The following is a 15,693-nucleotide window of genomic DNA, read 5'->3' on the forward strand; positions in this document are numbered from 1 at the left end:
TTTCTCTTTTTGAAATGGCTTTGCTGAGAGACCCGTAAAAACCACATACGTACATCTTTAACTGGCTTCTAGCACCGTGCAACTCAGATGCCAGTCAGTCAAGGAAGAGAACTGCTCATTTGAGGTGCATGTGGAGTGCTGCTAGCCTTAAAAGAAAATGCTCTTTTAATGTAGGGAGAAGTCTTTATTTCAGTTCTTTCTGTGGAATACAGAGAGTAGCAAAGATGACAAGCAGTCTCGGGCGCTGTCTCTGACATACAAGGCCCACCGCCATAGCAAATCGCTTGATCTCTGGAGGTCTGTGGCTGTGGTGCCGCCTTCAGTGCCTGTCTCATGCCCAAAGCTCAGCAGCTGTCTCCCCTGGGTCTGCGGTGCAGTCTCATGCTTTCCTGTGCAACCACAGTAAATGTGCAGGGACCAGATTCTTGCTAGAGTTCAGTCTTGTCGTCCTCCGTAGCAAAGCAAAACCTTAACATTCCCCGCTCGGAGCACTTTCTGGTGCTCACTTAGCCTCATTTTCAAACAAAACTGTGACACTTTTATTGAAATTAAATGGGACTTTACAGAAAAATGCCTCTGTCGGAAATTACATGGAAGTTGGAGGGATTTTATGTTAACTTGTTCAGGTCTTTCATATTTCCAGTGGACCTGTAGTAGGAGTGAACATACAAGACTTGCTTTGAGAAATTGTAAGAGGTGCTTTTACAACCAACTAGTTTTTAAGTTAAAATATGTACCACGGGCAAAAAAGAGTTATAAATAGAAAACAAGCACTAAACAAAAGTGAATGTCCTTGTGCATGCGTGAGTTAGGCCCTATCATTTGTTTCTGTAGCATGACAGTTTTACGAAAAGTGCTGTATAACTAAACCTTTATATATTGTTGCATTCACATGGATGTATCACTTGTATGTTCCCTCTGCATTCTTGGGAAACAATAGCTATATTCTTTCTATACCTAAGCTCTTGGGAAGGTGGGGATTGTACCCCTTCTAAAGTAGTGGGGTTTTCCCTGTATTTTTTTGCTCCTAAAATACCGTCTTTGAAAATATAGACATCTTTGAAACAGAATAATAAAATGGATCCAGTATCATTATAAAGTCTCAGTATTTGCTTTATAAGCATAGCAGCTATTTACTTATGATGAAATCTTACCAGTTCTTCTTTATTTATTGATTGTTCCTGGATGCTGCTTATAGGATTCCACGTAAGGTGACTGCAGAGCAATCTGTATGTCAATAGGAAATACAATAAAACACAAAATTATTCTGAATGTTAGGTACATGCTAGAAGGTTATTATATAGCTGTTGTGTAGATAATATTTCACATCTTACATGAGACAAAAATCTTGAAAAACGCAGAATTACTGTAGTTCTGTAAAATGTACCACTTGTGATGCAAGTTGTACAACTAAGACTTATGAATTTGACTATGTGGTATATCATTTAAAAAAAAAAAAAGTGTCAGCTTCTTTTGCTGTGTTTCTAATGTCACATCTTATGTATACTTCCAGGTTTTCTTGTCATACTGTCTCCTGGTAGTATGTGTGGTTACATATATTTTTGCTGATGTGATGAGATAACACTATTTCTCCTTTATGAGATTATGACGGTGACCTATGTCTTGATGAGAGCATCTTTTTAAATGTGCACTTTCCACAATAATAAATCCTTCCTTTTCCAAAACTACAATTAACTAAGTGGTAACTTCCTAAGTGATTGTTAACATAGCTAAGTTCCTAGAAACTAAATCTATCCCCAGGTTCTTTGGTCCCATCAGGTATGTCTGAAAATGGTAAGGAGGATGTCTTCAGTAACGCATATTTCAGTAACTGAAATTTCAAGTTTGTATAAAACATATAATGTGTAATACGTGTGTAATAAATAACCCTATCTGAATTGCCTTTTATGCTAATAGTGTGATAGTAGCACGTCCTTCTAACTTAGTTTTTTATTTTGGTATCAGGGTTGACCTTTAAGATTACTGTGTATTCTACAAGTTTGAGGCATCATAGATTTGTCTCACTTATGATTTTTTTTCCCCATGTTAATTGTTCTTTCTCTCCCTGCTTTTGTACTTTTTGTCCTTTCTCAGTAGCATCCCTAAAGACATAACTAGGCATGTTGCACAAGCTTTTTCACACCAATTGTAATCAATAAACTTTCCTCTGCAGATTGTTTCTAAGCTGAAGGATGAAATTACTCTGATGGAGAGAGAGCACAATGACCTTCAGCTGCACATTGCAAGAACGGACTGGTGGTGTGAGAATCTTGGTATGTGGAAAGCCTTCATTGTCTCAGGCGAGGTATGGGTTTTTTATGACTTTTTATCTTCTGGTTCAGTTCAAACTTCTATGAAGAGAAGAATAAAAACCTGTGTATACTTTCCTTATACCTTTGTGTACACTGTGTATACTTAATATTTACTTAGCAGGGGGAGGAAATCCTAATCTCTTCTGAACTCCTCCTGTGTTCCCCCAGTGACTACTATAATGCATATACAAAATTGCTAGTCCTTAGACACTGATGTAACGGAGTTACAAAAATACCTGCATGTATGTGAACTGGTTTTGGCATTGGGTAAAGTAATTTGCTATCTTAGGGGCGTTGTTTTTCATGAGAACTGTCTCTTATTATGCTATCACACTTGGGTGCAATTGTGTCTCTGCCATGTCTCAAAGATGCAGTACTTACACTTTGTGTTTTTTATTATTATATTTAACATCAGTACATTTTCAAGGGACTAGAATACCCAGAAATAAAGGGCTTTAAATCTGTAAGTTGAAGGAGAAGTGAAGTTTTTCTTTTTTTTTTCTTTTCTTTTTTTTTTTTTTTTGTCTTGTTCTGCTCTTCCATTTGGGTGTAGGCAGACAATTGTAGAACGAATGTAATTTAAAAACCCCCAAAACCTGTAATGGAAACAAAACCCATTACTATCTCATGGCATTGTATTCACATTTGCCATGAAAGGAACCCAATAAATGCTTGTTACGTAGTAACTGTAGGCTCACACCATATGTAAGCAATCTTCTTGACAGTATCACTTCAGAGAATTAAAGACAAATTGGATCTCTACTGGCATGCTTTCTTGTGCTATTAAGAAAATGTTCTTTAAATTAGTGTATGTAGTTTCTTTGAGGTAATTTTTCCTGGAAGAAAAAATTCTGTGCTGTTGAGTTTATTTGCTTGTGTCTTGAGCTCTTGCAAACCATTGATAGGTCTGTCAGTAGTTAAATGCATTGTCTGTAGAAGAAGACGTAGATCCAACAGTTTAAAAGCTTAAGGTGCCATTTTAAAAACCAAATTCTCAATGTGTAAACATTTGAGTTTGTTTTAATGCTGTTTGCAGGTGACACAGTTGAGAACAGTGATGCTCTTAAGTTGTCTTTAAGAGTTCTCTGTGGCTTTTGAAGTCTGTTTATAAAAAACAGTAATACCATGTGCAGCAAAACTCTAGAACACCAGCTTTCTGGTGAGTGGCACTGTACAGAACTGCTCAGTGTCTCCCTTATTACCGGATGAGAAAGTGGTTCTGCTAAATAAGAGGGAGTTTGGGAGAGGCTTCTAATTACTTTCTGCCTTAACTATAACTTATAAGTAGTACTGGATTAGATAAATTAAATGCAGGCTTGCATTAATTGTGCTGTTTGCAGCTCTTTGCTTCAAAGGGTAGGCTGGAGAAAACATTAATGTTGTAGTTATCCATGTTAATTAATTGCTTGGAACTGTTCTGGCTGCAGTTGATGATTTCAGGGGGTATGAGTAGGTGACATTTGTCTTCCTAGCTGCAAAATAGGCTGTTGCTAATCCTAGCGTGTAGCATTGTGGTTTTAGAGAGAAGAATGTAGTGGCCCTATGTTTTTTTGCAGAAAAGCTTAGTAAAAGTAAATTTTGCTATAGAATTTGAGCTGAAGGTGTAATAGCCTGTCGTCAACCTTTTAAACTGATTTACTAAACCAGTAAATAGATAATGCATAAAAAAACCTAGAATTACGTAAGACTTGGTGAAAAAATTGTCCAAACTGTTGTTTGCTCTCTTAGCTTGAATCTTTTAGTTGTTATGGTTTTGAGTTGTGTAAATGCACTAGCTGTGTATAAAATATATTAAAAAATCAATGTAAGTGGTATAACCTACAGGTGTCTCTCGGTAACTGATATTTCTGATAAAATGGTCTTTGGAGACTCAGTGTTTTGGCTGGTTGGTAGAGGTTGAAAAAAGACAGTAAGAAGATGCAGAATGAGGGGACCCACGATAACAATTTAAGTAATTCTGTGAGTTACTTCTCCATGACAGGTATATTCCCTCCCCATACCAGCAGGTATAAAACTTATAGCTATGTTACCTAACCTGCTCTACTTGCTTTAATGGTTTTGTTTGTATCGTTTCATATTATAGCAGGTATTCTGCCTCCTCTGTCCAAAGAAAAAAGACTGTTTCAGAGCATAACAACTTTCTAAAAATTTATTACTTTCATAAGGAGTGGAGTTTGTAGATTTGATTAAGGTGAAAAAATAGCTTGTCTTATTTAAATATCTTGGAATTTAGGATATTTATGCTCAGTGGAAATTAAGTAAATTAGCTTCCTGTGAATTGAGGAAAACAGCAGTGTGCCAGATATGCCTTCTGCACGGTCTTTCTATGTTTAAAAGGGACTTTTAAGGGACTTTTTTTTTTTTTAACAGCAGTCTGGTTAGCCCCTATTTCACTGCTGCATAGCTTGGGTCGGCTGTTTCAGAGAGCTGCTCTGAATGAGGGAATTTTCTGGTGAGTCACGCAGTTCTTCACTGCCTTAATGACTGGGCTAATTTTTGTTAATGTTTAATCATTCCTGGTGGATGTCTGGACCAGTCTTTAGTGCTTCCAAGAGGTGATTCATCAACTGTCCTTGGGAGCTTGTTACTTTACTGAACTATTATTACAGTGTTTGCTAATGTTAAGTTTACATTTTACCTACTGCAGCTAATAGCTATACCTTCTCCTGGAATGTATTTAGGAATATTTGTTCCTTTTTTTTTTCTTTTTTTTTCCCCCCCTCCAATATTTCATTGAATGTGTCTCACTGTTACCACACCACATACCCTGGTAAGAGGTGCTCACCTCTGATGTGTGCCTTCTAGGTTTTATTGATAGACGTAGGTGCGTCAACATCCTTGTTCATATCTCTATCTGCTTTGGGACTTTTGTTGCCTCATAGGGAGAAGGTAGAAATCTTCATTCTTCGTGGACTAGGTATCTGTGACATGCTAGTAGGCAGTAAATTCTGAAATAATTAATCTTTACATTGTCTTGAGGCTATGGCGTTGCTGCCAATGCAGAACAATCCCAATAGCCTGAAGCCGCTTTGGGTGCTTGAGGGCTGATTCTGTCCTTGCTAGGTAAGGAGCAGTGAATAACCTGAAAGACTCGCATGTAAGCTGAGGAAGGGGGCTGAGAAAGGGCTGAGTAGGAGACTTGCGGAAATGCCACGCTAGGGGCTAATTCTGAGAGCCCTTGCCCGTGCTGTGAAACGATCAGGGCTGAGACTGTCACAGGACCTTTGGACTTGGAAGACCAAACCGTATATACCGCAGATGGTAAGTTTATGCTCCTGAAGAGTCAGAGCTGGAAGAGGGCTAGCACGGTTCTTGGGAAGAACTGGGTGATTTTCAGGATGGGAGTAGTAGAAGCGCGGTGAAATCTCACCGCGTGCGTGGCATGTGAGGTTTGGCATTCAGCAGGAGCCCTGGGCTTTGGCTCCGACCCGTCGGAGCGCCTTGTGACTGGAAGCAGTAGGTACGCCGGTGGCTTGTCAGGTGTGCTGTTCGTCTTGAGTGGGCTGCAGGTGTGAAAAAGGCAAGTGCGGCCCTCGAATACATCAGGAGAGGAGTTTCCCTTTGAGACGAAGTGTTAGAGTCACTCTGCAGGTGCTGGGCCATGGTGTTTGAGAAGGGTGGAACTGAATGGATTGAATGAGGAGCTTTTGCCATGAGGAGTGATTGTGAAAGCACTTTGGTTTGCTTACCTAAGCAAAAGGGAGATGTGGAGGAATAGGGCTGTCTATAAAAACGCATCAGTAAGGGTAAACATAGGGGAGGGGTGAGGAGTTGTTGGAACAAACCGAAATGAGTTTGGAAATTGAAAGGAAACTTCCAATGACCAGGGTGAGGGTTTAGAGCAGACTTATAGCATAACGGGGATGGAAACAAAAATTGTTTCACAAGTTTGAATTCGTTCACGATAGCAGTTGTATGAGATGGTGCCTGTACAGCAAAGGACTAGATCTCCTGGTTTAGAAGACACCCCCCCCCCCGCTCCCCCCAAAATCCCATTTTTCTTCGTGTTCTCCAGTTGACTTACTAATTTGGAAAAACAAATGCACAAGTACTTAAGTTGGTCAAAAATTTTGCTTTCTTAAGAAGATCCTGAAGACTTTCAGATATTTGTATGAGGGCATTTGAAGGAAGTTGTAATGTTTCTCCATCTAGTAATCAGAATTTAAATGATCTTGCACATGGATCCTAACTTGAAAACAGGAGGAGGACTTAGTACTCCGGTTTCGACAATGTCCTTCCAGAGGGATGACTCTCTCCTGACAATTACAGTTCAGTTGACCCTACACACATGCAAATCCCTGCCCTGGGGATGAATGTGTAATGGAGAATGATACACATGACTCAAATCAGCATTTTCAGCACTGATCTCCCAGTTTTCAAAAGAAACTGCCCGGAGATGTTTGTGAGTCTCCTACGAACACAAATCCAATATAGCTGAGGGGTAGACAGGGCAGGGACTGTCCCAGGAGATCCCAGTCCCTCTGTGCCAGGTCTCTCTGACCTACATTTTGGAGCCTATTCGAGCATCTTCTTCTGCAGTAGTCTGGCAGGAGAAAGGCAGTTCCCCACATAGCTGTGCTGGGAACCGGGCACATTTTTGGACATTCAAGCTGGTGCTTTGTACTCTGTCTGGGTGCTGCTGCAGTTTTTCCTAGAGAGATGTGAAACCTGGGCCTCAGATTGGGTTTCCCAGTAGTCTGCGTGCAGCTTTTGGAGGAGTGCATCGCAGGGAATATTCTCCATGTGAAGCTCTGAAGAGCCATAAAATATGAAGATACGTTTTAGCTGTGCGCCTTGTACAGTGGTGGTGTAGCTGCTTGTCAAATTATCTGTCACTAGCATTAAGTGTCCTCAGACCTTTACAGGCTTCTCAGAAAATGTGTCATAATTATATGAATTTTAAAGTTTATTCTTAAATAGTCTTTAAAAAAAAAAGCCCCAAAAGCTTGAAAGTTATTACTTTCCTTAAAAAGATTGCGCGAGAGTGGCATTTTGTAATTACTTTTCTGTTATTTGCATGTATATTAAGACAAGCATTTGAGAGTTTGGCTTGGCCAAAAACCCCTGTGTATTTCACGCATTACGCTTATTTGCCTTTCATAAACTATTTAGCTGTCTCTTTAAAATAAGTAAACAAAAATCTGTTACCATTAGGACATAAGGGTGAAATTCCGGGTGGCTCATCAAATTAAGAAATAACGTGGTCACACTGCTGCAATCATCTCAAGTAACTTCTTTGCTGTAGTTTTGCCATTTGCACAATGCGGTTAATCCCTCCTCCTTCCTCTGGCTGTCGTACAGCTTGATTCATTAGTATTTCTGTAAGGCTGTGAGCTTCTCGGAAATAAACACTGCGTGGGTACCACACGTTCTGTGCGTGCAGAATAGCTCGAGTGAGCAGAGAAGTCGCTCTCAGACAGCACCAGCTGCTGCGGGGCCCAGCTGCAGAGCTGCTGTGCCCGGCGCGTGGGTGAGCCTCGGCACGAGCGCTAGGAAAGAAGGGTGGGAATAATGGGAGAACAGTCAGGAAAGCGCAGACGAGAGAGGTGCGGTATTGGTAAGCAATCGGAAAGCTATGTGGTAGGTACCTTAAAAACTGAAATAATACGTGCAGCTGTTTGAAGAAGACGCGTCAGGGAGACGCGATTGCTGACGGACGGCGTTGCAAAGCTGTACGTAAAGTGTAATCGTGGCTGGCTGGAGTTCTGATTCAGGACTGACATACCATTTTGGGTGAAGTTTTGTCCATTAAGGGTGTTGCTCCATCCGTAGCCTTCAGACTGCAAGAGAACAATGGGGCACTGTTGACTGACTTTGTGAGCCAGTCATCTGGCAGCCCAAATGTTCCACTGTTTGCTTTCAAAGTGGTATACCTTATCTGTTGGTTTCTTTCCCACAAGGTTTTAGAGGAGAATGGAGAACAAGTGCCCTGTTACTCTGTCATGGTGAGTTTACAAGAAGTTGGTGGAGCTGAAACTAAGAACTGGACTGTTCCCAGGAAGCTCAGTGAGTTTCAGAACCTACACCGGAAACTCAGTGAGGTATGAATTTCAGTTAGGGGAGGGAGAATATGCAAAATGCTAAAATTTGTCAGAGTGATGCTTGGAGAGGGGAAAAAAACTTTTTTTTTTTTTTTTTTTTTTTTTTTTGCCATTTTTTATGCCAGCCTTCTGGCTTTTTGCCTTTTAGAGCTAGTTTTCTATCTGCATATTTCTGGCCTCGGCCAGATGCTTATAAAATATGTCTATAATTTTTTTTAATTTCTTTTTTTTCCTTAATAATGCCTGTTTCACTGGACTAACCCAATGTCAAAATGGTATATGCTCTGCACTGTCATGCAAGAGCCTGCTTTAAAAACTAGATTTTGTTTCTGGCTTCCAGGGAGGTATTAGAAAAGACAGCTTTTGGAGACAGAGAAGATTTCCTTTTACAGTGCTTTAACCTTTCTGTCTGATAAGTGGTAGATAATGAAGGTGCTGTGAAGGAGGGAAAGGGTTTAGATGTGTGAGCCCATAGTGGGTAAGGGAGGGTGTTTTTCAAGGTGTTGAGAGGGGTATGGAAGGGCAGTGAGAGTACAAAGGAGTCTTCACTTCTGTTCTGAACCACCTGTGTTTTTCTGCACATGTATGTTAAGTGAGCTCTCCTTTCTCCTACACAGTGTTTTCCATCATTAAAGAAAGTTCAGTTGCCTTCCCTCAGCAAGCTGCCCTTCAAATCCATAGACCAGAAATTCATGGAGAAATCCAAGAACCAGCTTAATAACTTTCTGCAGGTAAGAAAACAAAGACAAAACCAACATGTCTAAACAGGAGAATTGAGTCATGCCTCTGGGGTAGATGTTGTCTCTCTATTGACTGAAGAGAGAGCCTAGAACAAATAGGTCATATGTAAGGTTTGACACTATAAATGCCAAAGTTGTCCAAAATGCCTGAAGTTGAGATGAGTTTGGCTGATAGTAACCGTTGCTCTAGTGGTAAGTTATTTAAACTTTGATTAATTAAGAAATAGTAAATAATGAATCCTGTAATTGCCACCTTTAACTGCAACACTTCACAACAAACGTCTTACAAATTAGAACTATTTTTATTTAAAAAGAAAGCTGTGAGATTAAAAATTTGAATCTTACTAATTCTAATACTTTAGAACTAGCTTCTTAAAGTATCTTTGAAGTATCTGAGAGACATGGATTTTTTTTCTCACTCTACCTCTGAGCCATGTCTTAATCAGTTTTATGGGATGGCCTGATAATGTTGTTTCCTTAACAAGAAATATTCAATTGATGTGTTGTTTCTGTCATTATTTTTCTCTCATAGAAATTGCTCTCTGATGAAAGGCTCTGCCCCAGTGAAGCACTTTACGCCTTCTTGAGCCCTTCCCCAGAGCACCTCAAAGTTATTGATGTGCAAGGAAAGAAGTCCTCTTTTTCACTCTCCTCATTTCTAGAACGACTTCCTGGTGATTTGTTTTCTCATCAGGAGGTAAGTGGTAGAAAAGTAATCTTCCCAAATTTAATTATATATCCAAAGTAAGCAGCGAGAGCCATTAATATAATGTATTTGAATGGCAGGTAATATTGGAAGACATTTCCAAAGACATTTTCAAAGGTCATTTTTAATTTACTGTAAGTGAACAAATAGTCAGAAATAAGAACTGTCTATGAACTTAAAAGGTGTTTATTAATACAATAAGTTTCCTGCCCTTTGATAAATATATATATATAGGCAAATGTGTAACATATCATGAATAAACAAATTGCAGTCCATGTGGGTTTGGGTTTTTTTGGTGTGTTTTTCTTTTTTCGTAGCAGAACTTCTCACTATTTGTGCTCTAGACATGTGTATTTCAGAGGGGTTTTGACAGGTAAAAATAGGAATCTTAGGAATCTTCTCTTGGCAGGGAACAGCTGCGTGTCCTTAATAATTTCTGGACAATTTCTGAAGCAAAACTAGTTTTGACAAAGAATTTTGGCAAGTGGTGCAGGCTCACTGAGGGAATTTGCGAATACAGGTGGGAGCCCATGTGGGCAAACCAGTTGGAGAATTTGATACTAAGCCACAAAAACCCATTGTCTCTCAAAATGCAGTGAAGAATCGATTAGTGACTAAAACTGGCCATAATTACTTGGCGCTCTATTCTGTGTGGTTCATCTTGCAGATATGCATCCTCCAAGGAGCTGTTTCTATTCCCCTTTTTAGTTATACGTGAGATGAAATACTTCTTTTCTTACATGCTGTAGTTGTCTGCAGTGGATGGGCCTTCTGTAGCGTAAATGGAGTTTGGGGAACTTGGACAGTTCTAGCCTGTTAATAGGCAAAAAAATGGTCTTGCATCTCTCAGAAATAAGAAAATCCTATATGTTTTAATTTTTCAGAATTGCACTGTGTTTTCACCTAGATGCTGAATGTATATGTCTCATTTCAGAGTAATAAATATAAAGAAAGTTTGAGAAACTAATTTTACAGTTCAATAGAAGTACTACAGTTCTAAAAATGAAAGTGCGTTCACTAAAATGGCTGTTAGGTAGAAGTAGCATAAAAGCATAGAAGCATGAAGCTATTTGTATTTCACTATCTAATTGAAAAACATCCTCAAGAAAAAAGCCAGACTGCACATATATTGTATTACGTGAGTGTGTAGGAGGATGTAGTTAGGAAATATGGGAGAAGGAAAGGGAGTTTGTAATAAGAGTGCATGAGAGGAGAGAGAACAAAGAAATGAAGCAGAAATGAAGCAACTGGTACTGAAAAAACTGAAGGAAGTCAAGCAAAAAATGCCCAGAGAATGTGGCAACAGAGGAGTTGGAACATAACTTCTTACTCAGTTTAAATTTAATACTGTCTGTTACTTGTGGGATGAGGAGCTTAATTTTGGCTAGACGGTATTATGCCAGGCACTGTACAAATGCAGACGAAGACCATCCTGCTTCACATCCACTTTCCCTCTCCTCTCCCCTCCTTCCCTAAGCTTAAACATAAGATGAGACAACAGAATACAGATGGAGGTAGTACAGGAAACTGTTAGACCCTCTGAATCAGTATGGCAAACGTTAGTCCTAGTTTAAAAATAATGATAAAATTAAGTGGAGGAGGGGAATTGTGAGGTGGTCTGGGATCAGCTCTGATTTTTCTTGGACACCCTTGTCTTTCAGTGTGAGCTTTAGATCAGCTCAGTCTTGCCCAGTGATAGCATTTTGGATAATGTACTAAAGCAGTTAAACTAGGGTTAAATCATTTGGTACAAGGTCATTAATGAAGTTAGTTGTGTTAAACCACACATTACAAAGCTGTTACAGTTGTGTTCTCTTTGTAACTAAGATTTCCTGGTGTAGTTTGTATTTTGGACTTTGTAGAAGAGAATGCTCTTGTACAGCGCTCTCTTTGCCTTTTACATCTCGTCTCACGCTTTTCAAATACGTGTTAGAGCAACAATATTACCTCGAGTGCTATTTTCTGGATTAGATATAGCAGCAATTTCAGATCTCTCATATATACAGCTCCTTGGACAGGGCTAGCTTTAGCACATATTTCTTAGCTCTTAAGACCAAGACCAAAACCAAATCAGAGGGAAAAATGCAGTTGATACCATCTAGAGGAAGGGCTTTTAGGTTTATGAAACATTAATGGATAGAAAATGCACTGTGCTGTAAGAATTTACACTTCTCATTGCATTTTCTAAATGACAGGGGAGTCACTGAACAGCAGAAAACCAGAGTGGGGACCTCGGAGAGGTCATTGGGTTTACCTTCCTGCTCAAGCAGACTCAACTGTACCAACAAAATTCTTGGCACGTGTTTGTCTAATGCGTGTTTAAACCTCTGATAGCTGATGTTCCCTAGCCGAGCAAGGCAGCGTATCCTGGTTCTTAGCTATCTTCAAGGTTAGAAGGCTTTTCTTGCTGTCTAACCTAAATCTCCCTTCTTTAGCCAGCTAGCTCTTGTCCTGTCTGCAGCAAACACAGAACAGTTTGGTTTAGGATCACCTCGGTTATCAGGAGTTACTACTTTCCTTTTGTCCTTTATTCGTTTCTCAGACTGAGCAGCCCCAATTTCTTCTAGTGTTTTGTTAGGTTATGTTTTATTTAGTTCTTAGGGTTTTATGTGGTTATCCGTATTTTTCTTGCAAATGTGGTGACTAAAATTTGAAATGTAATGCACCCACTAGGTTTTCCTATTCCCATGTATGAAAATAAGTTTTATATCTATATGTGTGTCCTGGTTAATCCCAGCCAGAAACTAAGCACCGTGCAGCTGCTCACTTAACCCCCCCCCCCCGCCCCGCCCCTGGTGGAATGGGGGAAAGAATCGGAAGGAAAAAGGTAAAACTCGTGGGTTGAGATAAGAACAGTTTAATAGAACAGAAAGGAAGAAGCTAATAATTATAATAATAACAATAATAATAAAATGACAATACTAATAAAAGGATAGCAGCGATCCCCCCAGGCCAACTCCCCCCAGTTTTATGTAGTAGGCATGATGTCACATGGTATGGAAAATTGGCCAGTTTGGGTCAGCTGTCCTGGCTGTGTCCTGCGCCAACTTCTTGAGCCCCTCCAGCCGTCCTGCTGGGTGGGCATGAGAAGCTGAAAAATCCTTGACTTGTTGCTAAGTAATGTTTAGACTAACTGAAGGCATCGGTGTGTTATCAACATTCCTCTCATGCTGAATCCAAGCCATAGCACTGTACCAGCTACTAGGAAGAAAATCAACTCTGTCCCAGCCGAAACAACGACAGTGTGTATGTATGTCATACAAACAGTGTTTGTGCTTAAACGTCATGGTATTACACTTCCTTGCCTTTTCCACAGCAGTATGGCCCTGGGATCTTTTTCTGTAGTCTTATCAATATCAGTTGTTTAATTTCCTGTATTTACATAGCGAGTTATTGCTGCTTTGCATTTGTCTTTATCAAACTGCACCCCGTGGGCTCAACTACAAATTCAGTAAGCATATTTTCTGTTCTGTTGCCCAAGTGCTTAATGAAAATACAGAATGATGCCTCCTATGAAAAAATAAATAAAATATAATTTCATTAAAATAACAAAGGGCCAAGAAGCCTGTTGACCAGAGGAAGACAGTGAGCAGACTGGAATTTGCTTTAGACTGTGTCCCTGGAGAAAACTCTCTTCGTCATCTGAATTTGTGTGCTTGTGTGGTAACATGGGTAATGATTTGTGGTTTTCTTGTGTGGCATTTCTTGTCATTATGGTGTGGCTTTTTGTTCCCTGCCCTTGGTCGCAGCTTAGCCTAACATTAGCAAAAGCTTTCAAAGCTGGGGACTCATCAAGCTGTGGAAGTCAGTAAACAGGGGAGTCTACGTGGACGTTTACAGTGCACTTCAGTGCTGTGGGGTGTTTTCTTTTGTTTTTCTGGTTATTAGGAGAGAAGCAGCATCTTGAGCAGTGCTAGAGAAAATGCCAAGTGTGACACAGGAAGTGAAGGGTACAGGATCTATGTGTTCAAATATGCAACACTGTGGAGCTATTCATTTATAGACTACTACGCAGTGCCACGCCTGGAGAAGACTCAGGGACTGGAACCCAAAGTTAATGATGGGCTTTAGAACGGGATTTGGAGGGCGTGAGGAGGGAGTAAGACAAACTGATGTACAGCAGAGACACTGTAGGATACTCATCTGTATAGCAGGGTTCAAATGACAGGCGAGGGGTGACTGAAAGATTACGACCATAAGAATAAGGCCAAGAAAGACACCAAAATAATGCAAGAGAAATAGAGCCATGGAGCAGGTTTTCCAGACTAGATGATGGCGGGGGGCGGGGGGAGCAGTATCAGATGATGGGATGACAAGGAAGAAAGGAAGGCAAAGGAAGAGATGACAGATTTCTTTGAAAACCAGGGCTGAAGAAAGAAAACTTGTCTGCGCACCATTCTGACCGTTCCTGAGCCAGAGACTGGGGCACCGCACCAGCCTCAGTGGGGTCAGGTCTGCCTCACTGCAGCTTTGCTATAAGCGTAGGCAGGTAGGAGAAAATCCAGGAAAGCAAAGGGATGTGCTGGCTGCCACAAGTAATGGTAGGTAGGTGGTTTAGTCCTGATCCAGAAGCAGATCTTCATGATACTGAGAAAAAAACCTGCTCTTCATTCTTCAATAAATGGTAGTGCCAAAACCGAGGTGGTTCAGTAAAGTCTTCTGTAAGTCTATTCTAGCTCTGCTCCCTTCGGTACCCTGAGCTTGGGTATCCTTAGGCTCGTGTCGCCGAGTATCGCCATATTATGTTTTTGCCTGGGACTGGTACTCGTTAACGGCGCTTGTATTTGCAGCGGCCAGTGTCTCCTCCACTGCGTACTGGGAGGACAACTTGCTAGTGCCTGATCCCACTGAGTAGCTTCAGCTGTGCAAGGCGCTGCCTGCTCTCCAGGGGAGCCAGCTGCCTGCTTCTCCCTGTGCCATAGCCAGATTCTCCCCATTTCTTCCTAGCTGCTTGTGTTGCAAACAGCTCCAGCCGGCTAGCTCCCCATCCCGCGCGTCCTTCATGGGCGCTGTGTCAGAGGAGGCTTTGCAGTCACAAACGCCTCTGAGCGCAGTCTCCTCCTTACAGCGCTCACCCGCTTCCTAGCAGCCAGTACGTGGCTCCCACGTCGCCTGCTTTCCCTTACCCAGCTTTCCCTTACTGCCAGGGCAATGGAGGCAGCGGACCCTGCAAGTCTGGGCAGATCCACCCAACACGGAGGTGCTTGCTGGGGCAAGGCTGCGGGCAGAAGAGCGAGCAGTGGTGGTGACTCCAGCAGCACTGAGCGTCCCCATCGCTCTGGTGCGGTGGGAAGGGCAATCCCTTTTCAGAATCCCTGGTGAGGCTCCTGTTTGCCAGATCCTGCCAGCAGCAGAGTTGGTGGCTCTAATGCCTGTTCTTGAGAGGGCTGGCTGCGCTCCTTCCCCAGAGGGTGGCAGTAGCTAATTCCATTCTGGAAGAGGGATGGGGAACCACAGTGCGTACCCATGTTGTGTCTCTCTTCCTAGGAAGAAACGGAAGAGGATAGTGATCTGTCGGACTACGGAGAGGAGGTGGATGGGAAAAGGGACTCTCTTGCTGAACCGTGTTTCATGCTGATCGGAGAGATTTTTGAGCTGCGAGGAAGTAAGCTGTGAACGTGCTTATTTGCTAGTGGAATCTGTTGCCCAAGAAATCCGGGGCACTTTGTAGTGCAGATTTTTCTGCTGTTTCAATAAGGGGAAATGTTCTTGCAATTTATGTATTTGTTTGGAACAGAGCTCTTCTTCAGTAGTTTATGACTTTGGTGCTTTCAGTCAGAAGTGAAGTTCCAATATAACATTGCAGTAAAAATGTGTAACTGGTAAGGGAGAGCTTTTGCATTCAGTGTTGTTAAGTTTTTCATTTAAAAAAAAAAAAAAAAAAAAAAATCTGG

The 15,693-nt window shown here is 41.2% G+C and overlaps 1 protein-coding gene across 1 annotated transcript in view; it reads left to right on the forward strand.

Annotated features, from left to right (window-relative positions):
* Positions 1-15,693, forward strand: part of SNX25 (sorting nexin 25) — a 92,243-nt gene that overhangs the window by 69,642 nt on the left and 6,908 nt on the right. The window contains exons 11-15 of the mRNA XM_049796742.1: positions 2,174-2,305; positions 8,213-8,353; positions 8,971-9,084; positions 9,626-9,790; positions 15,287-15,404. Of these exons, the coding sequence (XP_049652699.1) occupies positions 2,174-2,305; positions 8,213-8,353; positions 8,971-9,084; positions 9,626-9,790; positions 15,287-15,404 (670 nt within the window). The remainder of the gene's footprint in view (positions 1-2,173; positions 2,306-8,212; positions 8,354-8,970; positions 9,085-9,625; positions 9,791-15,286; positions 15,405-15,693) is intronic.

The sequence above is a fragment of the Accipiter gentilis genome, chromosome 3 (assembly GCF_929443795.1).
Source record: "Accipiter gentilis chromosome 3, bAccGen1.1, whole genome shotgun sequence".
Taxonomy (NCBI): Eukaryota; Metazoa; Chordata; class Aves; order Accipitriformes; family Accipitridae; genus Astur; species Astur gentilis.